Consider the following 13,681-nt stretch of genomic DNA (forward strand, 5'->3'; position numbering starts at 1 on the left):
TTCAGTTGGGGGATCTATCTCCCCCATTATTTGGCTAATTTATTTAGATTTCCTCTTTCATATATGGATATAAACCTCTACTGTATCAAGTTTCCAAACTAGACTCAAATAACCCTTAATTTTAGTTGTTTCTCCCAACCTTTCCCTCATCTTTCTCTTCTTCCCTACCCTGCTTGAACTTCTCCAATACTCCATCGGTCCATTCATAACTATATATTCTAATTTTCCTTTCTCTCCATCTCCTTTTTGGATTATAGCTCAATTATAATTGGCTTATCAGCCAATATCCACATATTAGCAAATGTATACCATATTGGTCCTTCTAGGTTTAGGTTACCTTACTCAGGATGATTTTTTTCTGGTTCCATCTGTTTATCTACCCATACATTTTTAACAGGTGAGAAATATTCCATTGTGAAAATGTTCCACATTGTCTTTATCCATTCATCTGTTGAAGGACACCTAAGTTGTTTCCAATCTCTAGTTATTACTAACAGAGCACCAATGAACATTTTTGAACAGGTGTCTCTGTTAGGATAAAGTATCTTTTGGGTATATGTCCAAGAGTGGTATAGCAGGATCTTGATGTATATTGATTCCCATCTTTCAAAGGAACCACCACATTGATTTCCATAGTAAGAGAGCTAAAATTATCTTCACAGAACATTTACTCCAATCTCTTCAGATGTTCCGTTCTCTTGTGCACAGAAAGAATGGGTTTGAGGTAATAGCTTTAGTATTATTGCACTGATACCCGATCTGAAGCAAAAGTCAGATAGATCTATTTTCCAGTGGATATTAAAACATTTTTATCATGACCTAGACTAAGAAGTCAATTTTCATCAATACCTAACATATACTAACATGTGTGTTACCTGGGAAAGTTTTAGTTAGAACAGTAGGTCCTAACTATTCTTTAATCAGATACTTGCTAGCATGTATCCTTTGATATACTATAAACTTGGGCTTTCTTATATGCTTTATGCCTAATAATGATCAGTTGTCATGTATGGCTTGTGCCATATGATGAAACCAAAGTGTATTATTTCTCGGGGAGAAAATGTTCTCTTTTACATGATTTTCCTATCATGTAAGCACAGTATGAAGCCTTTCTTGAATGAGATGCCCCATTGTGGGTAATAATGTAGGCCCCAATCCTCATTAAGTCTCTAATAGGCAGAGTGTGAGTAAGAAATAAACTAAAATTTGGTGTTTTTTTCCATAGCCTAATCTTGTTTATTTTGATTGATGCACTTATCTTTACATCATTTTATACCACTATTCTATTTAGTTACATTTCAGTTTTCAGTGCTGGTTAGAGCTGGTAAATTTATGTAATGACAAGTTTAATGAAGCTTGTAGTGTCTTGCCGGGCATGGTGGAGCATGCCTTTAATCCCAGCACTCTGGAGGCAGAGGTAGGCAAATTTCTGAGTTCGAGGCCAGCCTGGTCTACAGAGTGAGATCCAGGACAGCCAGGACTACCCATTATTACCTGTCTCAAAAAAAAAAAAAAAAAAAAAAAAGAAAGAAAGAAAGAATGTAAGAGAGAAAGAGAGAGAGAAAGAGAAAAAAATAGTATCTTACAGTATATTTACTTAAGTCATAACATCCTCTCCCCAAGCTCTTATGAACCCCTTCTATATTTCAGGATTGTGGTTATGGAGAAGGTGGAGATGCGCACTGTATAGCCTGCCCTCCCCGAAAGTATAAAAGCACTTGGGGACATCACAGATGTCAGACATGCATCACTTGTGCTGTCATCAATCGGGTCCAGAAGGCCAACTGCACAAATACCTCTAATGCTATCTGTGGAGACTGTCTGCCCAGGTAAGCTTACTAAATTGCATAAGTCCTTCTGGGAATTTTTAACATTCTTAGATGCTCTTTATCATCCTACCTCTTAAACCCTAGTAAAAGTATTCTAAGGATCAGTTTCATGCTCTAGTTAAACTCCATGAATGGGGACTCTGTATCTTTCTAACTGGATCTATCTATATAAAGCATCCAGAAATTTTCAAACACATATGAGCACCTAGAAGCTTTTTAATCACACTGATATTCTGCCTAAAATTTAAAATAAATGTCATGTTATATTACACAGGAATCATGAAGAAGTTGACATCATATAACTGCTTGCCTGTCTCATGACCTTAGCTCCTCTTTGGGCTATAGGATATGAATAATTAAGAGAAAAGATGGACTGAATCACACTTGGCAGAGATCTCATGAGGGTTGGCACTCCTGCTAAGAAAGGATTCATAGATACTCCTTATCATCTCAGGAAGGGCTGTTACAAGTCAAATGCTTGTTCATCACTCTGTCATTCCTTTCTGCTTTGATCACAGGTTCTACCGAAAGACACGCATTGGGGGCCTGCAGGACCAAGAATGCATCCCATGTACAAAGCAGACTCCTTCTTCTGAGGTTCAGTGTGTGTATCTATTTTTCTCTCCCTTCTTCCCCAAACCTGTGTTAGTCAACAAAATCAGTAAACTTCTTTATCCTTGTAGGAGGAAAACATTCCTTGGCACTCTTTCCTTTGGCATATTGACCAGAGAGAGTCGCCTATGATTAAATGCCAACTTTTCAGCATTCAGATTCATTAGACCTGTTTCCCTTGTCTTAAAAAAAAATGTTTCTAATGAGAAAACATTTGTATTCATACTTTGTGAGCTGCCTGACTAGGTTTGATGGATTAATGAATGATACAATGTATTTTAAAAATAACATTTCTACACTTAATTGCTATTAGAGTCAATATTGCTATTAGAGTCAACATACATAGCATATGGAAATCCTTAGCTGAAAAAACAGCTAGAATTAATTTCTACCTGTGTCACTAGACATTTACTTATTTTCTAATGTTCTAAATTTTTGTCTATCTTCTCACATACTCTTTAAATTACTGGTGTTTTCCTTAAAAATATGACATATAAAATAGACATTGAAAATAAATGTAACTATAAAAGATAAAATTCTATATTATCTGAGATTCTTGGATAATTAATCTCAAAATTTTGTATATATCCTTCAGTTTTTTTTAAGCAACAGGCATAATAAACTTCCCTTTAGATTCTTTCTGAATTTCCTGTACTATCCTTCACAGAAATAAACACTTTTCTTAAATTTTAAGAAGCTTTCTACAATCCCATGCTTCTTTTCGTAAGATAAAGGCCTTTTTTCCATCACAGGACTATGATTGCTAGGCCAGGTAGTGTCTTGTTCCTTATCACAGAAAGAAGTGGTTAAGATGTATCAGCTCTTAACTGACTCAATCTGAAAGTAACAAACATTGTTTCTATTAAAAGTGCATTGGTATTTTGTGTACGTTGATGGCTTTACTGTAAGGGTGTATACAGAATGCAGTGAATTCATTGGCATATTTCTCTGCCTTATTCTCCACTGCTATTTAAATGCTTGTATTACTTCATATGTACTCATATTCTTAGACATTATTTGCTATTGCTTTGTGGTTTACATCATTTTCTATAAAGGTCATAAGCTATCCTTTCTTCACTTTGTTTTTCTCTACTGGGTTATTTATATTAATCAATGAAAGGTCTTTTATGACATCTTAGAAAATCACGATTTACTGATCCAGTGTTCACTGATGAGCATTTTAATCTTATAATATTTGTTTTTAGGCTATATTACTAAACATAGCACGAGTGAAGCACAATATGGCATCTTTTGGTTAGTGATGCTAATTTATACCATGCATGTAACATATGATCTCTGCTTCATTTTATTATAATTTTACCTATTTTTAAATATAAAGATAGGAGACCTGATGCAGATGGCCTAAAGGAGAAGATGTGGCCTACAGAATTTTAGGGCCCTTGTCAGAATGACAGTTAACTGTCCACTTTGACCAACCTTACCCATTGTTTTGTTGTTGTTTTACAGGTACCTTCCAGTTGAGCTTAGTGAAGGTAGATGCACACACTGTTCCCCCTAAGGAAGCCACACTTGTTGCACTGGTGGGAAGTCTGCTAGTGGTATTTGCCCTGGCCTTCCTTGGACTCTTCTTCCTTTATTGCAAGCAGATCTTCAACAGACATTGTCAATGCGGTAAGTATGTCTATTTAATATTTCACAAGAATCAGGAGTAAGACGGGCTTTTTATTTTATTTTATTGTTAAAAGAGAAATTTTTCTAAAAAAAGAAAAGAGGAATTTTTTTGAGACTGCATGATAATGGGCCTTCCCTGCCACATTGGAAAATCCCAGCAATGATGCTCTGTTGTTCTATGGGAACTATTTGGGATGCTATAAAAAATATAGAAAGTCAAAGGGGCTGGAGTCTACCTAGAAATTCAATGGACATGTTTATTAGGTTTTAAGGGTTCATGGAGCACATTTCTTTATGGGAAATAACTTGGTAAAGGAAACTCAAGACTATTATTAAATCATAGCCTAACTCAAATTTCAGTTTACTTATTTTTAATCTTTAAAATGGAAGATGGGATTGAATATGTTGTTTCTTTTATATATATTTACATATATTACATATACATTAATATAGTATTAGTATGTACATATTTACAAATAGATTCTGAAACATACGAGGTGAAGAGGATTTAGCTATACCTAAAACATGAATAATAGAAGTTGATGAGGTTTTCAGTAAATGTTGTCAACATAGTAATCTGGATAACTGAAAGCATAGTGTTTAATCAAAATTCTTATACTTTTCTGTCATCCAAAGTGCTGCTGTCCAAGGAGATTGGGCCAAAGCCATGGGAAATAGCTATGTAGTGAAAATAAAGGTATATGATCATGTTTAAAGTCTTGATAATACTTTTAGTTTTTTTCATCTTCATCTACCAGCCAATAATGTAAGACAGTACAGTTCACTTAGGGGCAAATATGGAAGATGTAGGATCATCAAAACTAACTAAGACATTAGAATTCCACACAAGAATACCAGTGTCCAATGCAGCTTCAGTGCAGTTAACAGAACTGTGAACTAAACAGGGAGAGCAACAACAACAAAACAAAATCAAAACTAACAAGTAGGACTGTGTTAGCAAAGGAAAGGATATAGTTTACTAGATTCAAGGACTCTCGGGATTCCTTAACTTAATGGATACTGTGACTAAACCAACACTGTTTATTTTAGCTTCGCTCTATGCTGGAAAAGTCCTTCTTAGAGCTTGCTTAGTCAGTTTTGATCTAGAACCTACCAATAGTTTATTTGTGTGTACTCTGTTTAGGCAAAGATAAATCTAGCATTTCATGTGGTGTAGTATTTCCCCCTTCTGATTCTAAATGATTCTTCCTCAACTCTACTTCAGTTTCCTTAGGACTAAACTGGTAGCTCAGACATTTAGGATAATGGTCGACCACAGTATTACTGTTTTATTAATCATGCAGAATTTGAAAGGTGGTGTGTAAAATAAGAACTCTTGCTTGATCCTGGATCATGGGTAATAAAATGTCTGGGTTCCAAATTGTGAATGTAATGGAACATCTGAGAACTGCCTGTCTCCATATTCCTTCCTTGGGAGAGAAGAAAGGAGGAGCTCTCTCTAGCCTTAAGATATTATTGTAGTACCCTCCTGGTAGCATGAAGACAGGTAGCTTCCCATGGATTTTCATATGAGAAAGATATTTATCAGTACTCACTGACATACACACACTTGCTGGGACTGTGTAGTTGAAGGTCAAGTTGGTGTGAATTAAATCTAATGTAGAAGCAGAAAAAAGAATGAAATTGTGGCATACTAGGAAGACCATCTCCTATCTAATCAAAACTCCATTACTCAGTTCCTCCTCATTGTTAGCACTGCAAAACCTTCCATGTTTTCAAAGAATCCAGAACGTTATAATTTTGTATGAAATTTTCTTATGAACTCACAAATTATTTGAACAAACATCAGAACCATACCCACTGTGGGGAAATCATGAATACACACCCAGTTTATAACCTCATATTAAATCCGACTTGTGAGGTAGGATGGGCGACTTTATCACTGTTTTAGCAAATTGTCACTTATTTAATGGTTTATCTCAGTTACTATACCTCCAAAGTTTAACAGGCTTCCCTGGGTCTTTACAAGACCTAAATCAAGAAATTGAAGGACTGTCTTTCTTTCTGTATACTCTATGGGAGTCTGTTTCCCCATGAATTTATAAGACTTAAAGGTCATTTACAGCTTCTAGAGCAGGAGTTCTGAACCTGTACGTTGAGAACACTTTGAGGGTCAAATGACCTTTTCACACTGGTTACATTGACCATAGGAATACAGTAGCAATGTGACTCAACAGTAGCAAAATTACAGTTATGACAAAGCAATGGAAATAATTTTGTGGTTAGGGGTCACCCAGCATGCTGTACTAAAGGATCACAGCATTAGGGGGGCTAAGAACCACTGCTTTAGGGGATGATCATCTCTTTTGGCTCACAGCTCTCTTCTTCTAAAACTAGGGATGATATATTAAGTTTTATGCCACATCTCTCTAGTGTCATTTCTGTATTTTTAAATTGTCTAAGGATACATTTAGTAACTAGAAAAATGTAACTAAATTAAAATATTTGTCATTAAGTATGGGATAAAAATATCATTCTTAGCTTTAAGAGATGTATGAACCCATCTGCATAATTCATGATAATCTTCCTATTTTATCATGTGCTACCTTAATTCTGTCTGGTCCCTTTGCCATATTTCATAATATCCATAGATCATGGAAGGACAGGACATGTTAAAAATCTCTTTTCTGCAAAGCATTTATTTCTATCTGAACATATTTGTCTTCCCAAATCCAGCATCTAGCAGACTTAATGTGATACCCCAATGTAAATATTTTTTTGAAACATGTAATTTTAGCTCACTTATAGGTGCTCTGGTCCTCCAGGAGGGAAAGAGGAACTCTGGCCCCAAGATCCTCTCACTCACTCCCTATTTTGTGCTCAATAAGAGGTAAACTGTTGAAAAGAGACACTGGCTCAGTGGCTTTCTGCTTCATGTTGCAGGAGGTTCATTGCAATATGAGGCTGAAAAGACAGTGGAGGAGGATTCTCTTTTCCCTGTACCACCTGGCCAGGAGACCAGTCCTGAATTTCCAGCGAATGAGGGCATCTTTGAGATCAAACCACTTAACTCCATCCTGGATGATGACTGCAGCTCCACTCGCGGCTTCCCCACCCAGGAGTCCTTCACCATGGCCTCCTGTGCCTCAGAGAGCCATTCTCAATGGGTCCATACCCCAATTGAATGTACAGAGCTGGACCTGCAAAAGTTTTCCAGCTCTATCCCATCTCCTGGACCTGAAACCTTGAGAGAGAACACAGCTGAACACTCAGGAGACAGGCTGGAGCTCTATGTACCTTTTGAAGTTCCCAGCCTTTAACTCTACCAAGGTAAACTAGAAAGGTAGGACTAAAGGACTGGAAGGTGTGGACTACCCTCACAAAATGTCCAACCTGGGTTCTGTTGTTCCATAGGGTTTGGACTGAAGAATAGCAGGAAACTAGGACCAATAGAGGTTGAAGAAGCACTAAACTTTTGAGCTAAGTTTACATTGAACTTCTAGGACAAGAATTGTCTGGAGATCAGGCAGGTTAACATGAGGCCAATATCTTTATCCTGACTCTACTAGCAACTAGTCATATTCTATTTTCTCCTTTCAAGTGTATAAGCATCACAACACTGTAGAGATATGTGGCTCCATATTCAGAGAAATACCAGTTCATGATTAGCTTTATACACTTGTGCAAATCATTTTACTTCTTTCAGAGACATAGCCTTCAGCTGGTAAGTTTTCTTGAGGAATGAATGAAAGCATATACACATGTCCTTTATAGTGCCTACATGGTAGGTTTTTTTTTTTTCCTTTCCCTGTGCTTACTCAGTCACAAATTAGAAATTCCTCTTATATCATCTACATATCATTCTGAACTTTGTAACTTCACCCTTTTGTGGTAGGCAAATAAGAAATATATTTTTAAACAAGCAGCAATTGAGCAACCGAGATCAAAAGTGATTTGCTTAAAATCACAGAACAACCCAATCTCAGAAATAGACTAGAACCCAGGATTAGTAGTCCCATTATAGAACTCATTCAACTCCATCACTGAATTTGAAATATATATGTATGTATCTCAATATATGTGTCATACACATATGTGTGTGTATGTATGTGTGTATATATACATACATATATATGATGGAATAGTTTTGAGGAAAAAAAGAACACACATAAAACCTGAAAGTTTTTCATGTTGTATTCTTAATATAAACTGTCATGTGTGATCAAGTGTAAAAAATTTTCACTTATGGTTTTATGCCAAATAGTTAAAATATTTTTTAGCATTTTTGGATTTTGAAACTTTTAATTTTGGATAAAGGATGCCCAATCTATTTTTTCATTAAAAATTATGTAGTTCTTGAGTTCACAAGTGTAAAAAGCATAATTGTATCTCATTCTTACTTATGGGTTCTGGTTCTGTTCTGACTCTTCTGCCTTGTGAGAGAACTGAAGATAACATTTGTCTGTAAAACACTACCTTTGGTTTTTTTGTTTTTTTTTTTTTTGGTACATGGTGCTTATATCAACTCAATATTTAAAAAACAGTATCTTACTAGTTTGAAATAGGATAGATTTGTCATTTCTATTGCCAGGTGATATATTTCTGCTATTGTGTCCTAAATCTTTGCTGGTCTAACCATTAACCTTTAGAGAAAAGGCAAAGGAGGGTGGTAATGAGCTTGCATTCCCAGATTCTAATTGCTCTGCTCTTTTTCTAGGTCTCTTTCACTCTTGGCAACCTTGCCATTGCTTGTTGCTGGACTTTCCTGCTCTTCTTTTACTCAACAAAAGTAGCAAGAGCCTGGGATGTGGGTCCCACAATAACCAGCGTTCAAAAATGGGGTCTTCAGAGCCCCATTCTAAGAGAGAACTAAGTCTCCAGTGACTGACCTTGAACAGTTTTTGTTTTCTTATTCTAGTCTGGGGATCCAGATTCCATAGCCATGGGACTGCTGGGGCCTGTTCTTTCTCTTTAATTAATTATAGAAGTGGGGGGAATAACAATGAATGAGGTGGAGTTTGCCTGCCTGTATATGTTTCATACCTATATTTTTGACAAGTAGGCCTAAAAATGGAGTATACAGTATAAATGTTGGCATCTGCCTACCATATTGAAGAGAATGAAATACTTTCTCTTTTAGCTATTTTCTTTGACTCCTCCTATGTCTACACACACACATAAACATGTACATGTAAGTGAAGGGATATTGAGGAAGGTACCATGGGGAGGCCTGAAGCCTGGATTTTATAACTCATATCCTAGACTTCTGTAACAATGATAGCTGTCAAGCCAGTATATTTCTTAGACTCTTCATTCTTAGAGACAGGCTATCAGTGCTCTCTGGTGGGGATTCAAATTAGTGTCTTCTAGATTTTTTTAAATTGTTGTTTCCTGAACTTCTTTGCATTTTTCTTACTCCAATATTCTTACCTTTTCCCCCTCCCAGTCAAGTCCTGACTGTGATGTTTCTGAGGTGCAGAAGTAGTACCCTGTGGTGCTATGGGGACCATTTGGTGCTTTCTTGGCTTAGAGAATAGTCAGTATATTTCTCTTAAGCCTGAATCTTTAGTTTTACATGCTTCTAAGCATGAATTGAAACATTTTTCTTCTTTTTTTTTTCTAGAATATGTCAGACATGACCCTCAGGACTTAGATGTGGCTATCATGTGTTGGCTTTAAGTATCCTGGTATGTTCAAAATGAGCCACTAGGATTTATGCTCATTTCGTTATAGTGGTTCAAGTTTCAATAGGGCAAAGTGGTCAACTGAGTAAAGCAACCGAACCTATTTTGCTTAGATGTAATATATAATATCCTGGAGGCTAGTGTCCTGGAGGCTAGTGTGACTTAGGTTATTAAAAACAAATTCAAGATGCACACAATTATTCTGGGTCAAAGAGGTAAAGATGCACTAAACCTGTGGGTGCTGCACTTTATGTTATTCACATTACAGTTGTTGTCTCTGTGACTCACTATATAAACTTTAATATAGGCAGTGCAGGGGTTGCTCAGTGAAATACGGGGGTGGGGCATACAAAAGCTAGAATGCTTTCAGTCATTTGCCTTCATTTGACACTTAACTAAGGACATGGCTGCATACAAGTATTCCTCCAATATCAAGGTGGCAGAAGCAGGAGTAATGAAATTTGGAAGCAAGCTTACCTTACATTGTAAGACTCTCAAAAACACAAGGTACAGGAATTTAGATAGTGTTGGAATACTTGCATTTGGCATGAACAAGGTCTTATTTTCGATCCTAGCAAAAGGAAGAAAGGTGGAGAAAGGGGGAAAGGAGGGAAGTAAAGAAGGAAATAAAACATTTCCAACACCAAGAAATACACCAGACCCCATAATAGGCTAAGTGCTGCTGAGGCTGTAGTGGAGTTTTCCATTGGAAAATATCACATGTGTTCATCTTATATTAGGTTTTCTTGCCTTTAGCTCTTAAACACTGTTTACAATATTTTTCTTCTTGTTTCTTGGTTCCCTAGACTCATAGCACTCTGTGAGTCTGCTGGAAGGTTTGATGGATGTTCAAAGAGCCGTGGTTCTGAGTTTTAGCATAACACATAAAGGAATTTTGATATGGGTCTCCTGGGCCTTATCTAATCTTTGAGGTTCTATATTCCTCTAACCCCAGCAGAAAGCCAGGCTACAGTTTGATCTTTCAGGACCCTACAGTTCTGAGCCAATTTTCCCTTTCCTATGTCTGGGCTCCCCAAACAATCACCCACCAGACCCCCAAAGATACCCACAGCATTTTTCAAGTTAGCTAAGTGAGGCTGTGAAGGGTCCCCCAAGGTATGCGTATTTCTTTTGACATGTCAGTTCGATGCCTACTTTACTGTCCATTTGGTTCTTTTTGAAAATTCATTTTGCCTTTAGCTTTTACCTGTACATCTCAAGAGCAGAGAGAAACAAGAATCTCCTTGGAGATTCTATTATGCCTTTTTATCTCTGAATCTTTATGAAGCTTATGCAGCTAGTTTCTATCCTACTAGCCATTGGTTGGTTAGGTAAAATGTGGACTTCATCACCAGGACTTATCCTGAAGAGAGAGTGTTCTCTACAAGATTCTGTTAAATGTGTCTTTAATTACAGCTCATCCACAAACACTGATTAAGGGTCTTAAGGTCAAACTGCTGATAAGAGTGTTAAAACAACAAGAGAAAAAATGCTAAAAGTCCCATTGTACTTGGCAGGGGATTTGAAGCAATTGAATCACAACGCTGTACCAGACAACCTGATCTCATGTAAGCATTATCAAATGTGTATGAGCCAAGGTTTAGACCTTGGTCTTTGGTACTTTTTTCTGGGACAGCTTATGCTTATCTCACCAACTTTAGTTAGCCATATCTATACTTCTGGTGAAGAAGAACTAGCACTAAATCTGAGGTGGATTCAGCTTGAGTAGGTTCCAGCTGTAGAAAGGTCACTATGTGCTTGGCACTGCTTCAATCTCAAGTACATTACTGTTTCTTAGTGAAAAGGACTATGATGATAAAACAGCAAAAACAATGTGATTAAATGACCCAGGCACCCTGCTTCACTGTGCCTATACATAACAAGGTCGTTATACATCCATGCCAAGAATCGCCTTGGTTCCAGTTTTCTTGAACAGTTAGTAACTGAAATAAGGTGAAGTTTTATTTTGCTTTGCTTTCTTTGGTTTCTTGGGTAGAAGCAAAGAGAAGGATGGCTTTTTTTTTCTTTATAATTGATATTTGGCCTTGTCTTACTTCATATTTGCATATTTGCTCAAGTAGTGTCCTTATAAAGTGGGACCACTTTGAGCACTATGCTTTTATGTGTCTTCTCTTTGAAGAATTCATGAGACGTGTATATAACATAACTCTGGGCCTGGACAACAGTTGTGTTTTACATATTTGAGCGTGTACAGGGGATAGAGGTAGGTGTTCATTGGAGGTGAGTCGGGCTTCAGGATTCACTTTATTTCCCCCACTTATATCACTGGAATTTTGAAAGGTGGTATGTAGTACGGGAGATCAACTTTCTTCCCTAAGGTCGTTGATATTAGAGTAAGTAAAAATGTCAACACTACACCTCTCTTCCCAACAAATAGACATGGCACAGCCTCATACCCCTCATTCAATTTATTACCAAGGTCTTTGATGTTTTGTATTTAATGTAGGTAGGTTTTAATTATTGTTTTCCTTTAAATGATCTATTTATAGAGATTTTGTTAAAGTTTGAGCCATATGCATGAGTGGATACTGACAAGTTGTGTCTGATTTATGATAATCTGTAAACAATTCATATTAATCAATAAACAGAAGTACATACAAATGCCTTGTTTATTCCTTGGCTTTCAGTGAACTTGTGTGACTCATTCAATTGTTTTGTGTGTCTGCTTAGTCAGTACAGAAAGAAATGTGTTTCTAATCATTGGGTTTAGCACCAGAGCTATGGCAATTCTGTCTCGTAACCCAGGAGATCTGAGTTGTAGACTATGTTCTCCTGCTTACAAATTGTTTATGACATTTAGAATTCTGTCTGTCTACAGATCTACCAGATATGTTTGTATTCTAAGTTTTAGAATTCTTTTCTTTTTTTTTGTTGATTTTTTTTCTGTTGTTATTTGTTTGTTGTTGTTGTGGTGGTGGTGGTGGTGGTGGTGGTGGTGGTGGTGGTGGTGGTGGTTGTTTTGAGACAGGGTTTCTCTGTGTAATAGCCCTAAGTATCCTGGACTTACTTTTGTAAACCATGCTGCCCTCAAACTCACAGAGATCTGCTTGACTCTGACTCCCAAGTGTTGGGATTAAAAGTGTGTGCCACCACACCCAGCTCTAAATTTATAATTCTTAGGGAGTGTTGTATAGTCTTCATACTGTGTGCATATATTTAGATCTATAAACCAATCTCTTGTAGTTTATATGTGCACATTTCCATTTGATCTTACTATTTTTAAAAAGAAAACATATACACACATATGCAGGCATAGCTGCACATTCAAACACATACACGCATAAAACTAGACAGACTGTAAGATTGCATCTTAAGAGCACTACTTTACCATTATTTGATCTGTATTTTTGTTTATAGTGTTATTGGATTCAAGGGGCTGCTAAAGGTACAACATTTGATTTGAATGTTCTTCACAACTATAATTTTATTTAAAACCAGGCAAATTAAATTTCTTTCTATCTCAAATATTGGCTAATTCTAATAGAAATACACACTGACAAGGATGTGAAAGAAAGATAATTCATACAATGTTGGTGGGATTATAAAATGGCATGACCTTTTGGAAACAGTCTGGCAGTTCGTGTAAAATTTAAAGCTTCAGTTGTCATATGATTCAATAATTCTATCCATCAATATATAATTAAGATAATTAAAAACATGTGCATGTAATGCATTGACTAAATACTCTTAAAAAGAGTGTTTATAATAATCAAAATTGATAGCAATCCAATTTTGTCAACTGATGAATGAATAAAGTTGTAATACAACATAAGATAGTAAACATTTAAAATAATTGAAATTATGATACTTGACATGTCAGAGTTCAAGCTCAAAATATGCTGAGTGAAAGAATCCAGGTACTAGAAGGCACATCTTATATATGTAAGCTAGTAGTGACAGAAGGTAAATTAGTGGTCTCTTCATACTGAGTACAAGAGGAAT

At 36.4% G+C, this 13,681-nt stretch overlaps 1 protein-coding gene across 2 annotated transcripts in view; it reads left to right on the plus strand.

Annotated features, from left to right (window-relative positions):
* The window catches only part of Eda2r (ectodysplasin A2 receptor), a 42,599-nt gene extending 30,259 nt beyond the window's left edge, over window positions 1-12,340 (plus strand). For both annotated transcript variants that reach the window (XM_085838103.1, XM_029473618.1), the window contains 4 exons: window positions 1,651-1,829; window positions 2,348-2,433; window positions 3,909-4,073; window positions 6,978-12,340. In XM_085838103.1, coding sequence (XP_085694229.1) covers window positions 1,651-1,829; window positions 2,348-2,433; window positions 3,909-4,073; window positions 6,978-7,354 — 807 coding nt within the window. In that variant the 3' untranslated portion in view covers window positions 7,355-12,340. The remainder of the gene's footprint in view (window positions 1-1,650; window positions 1,830-2,347; window positions 2,434-3,908; window positions 4,074-6,977) is intronic.
* The last annotated feature ends 1,341 nt before the right edge of the window (window positions 12,341-13,681 follow it).

Source organism: Mus caroli, unplaced genomic scaffold (genome assembly GCF_978045245.1).
Source record: "Mus caroli unplaced genomic scaffold, Mus_caroli_1 scaffold_5, whole genome shotgun sequence".
Classification (NCBI taxonomy): domain Eukaryota; kingdom Metazoa; phylum Chordata; class Mammalia; order Rodentia; family Muridae; genus Mus; species Mus caroli.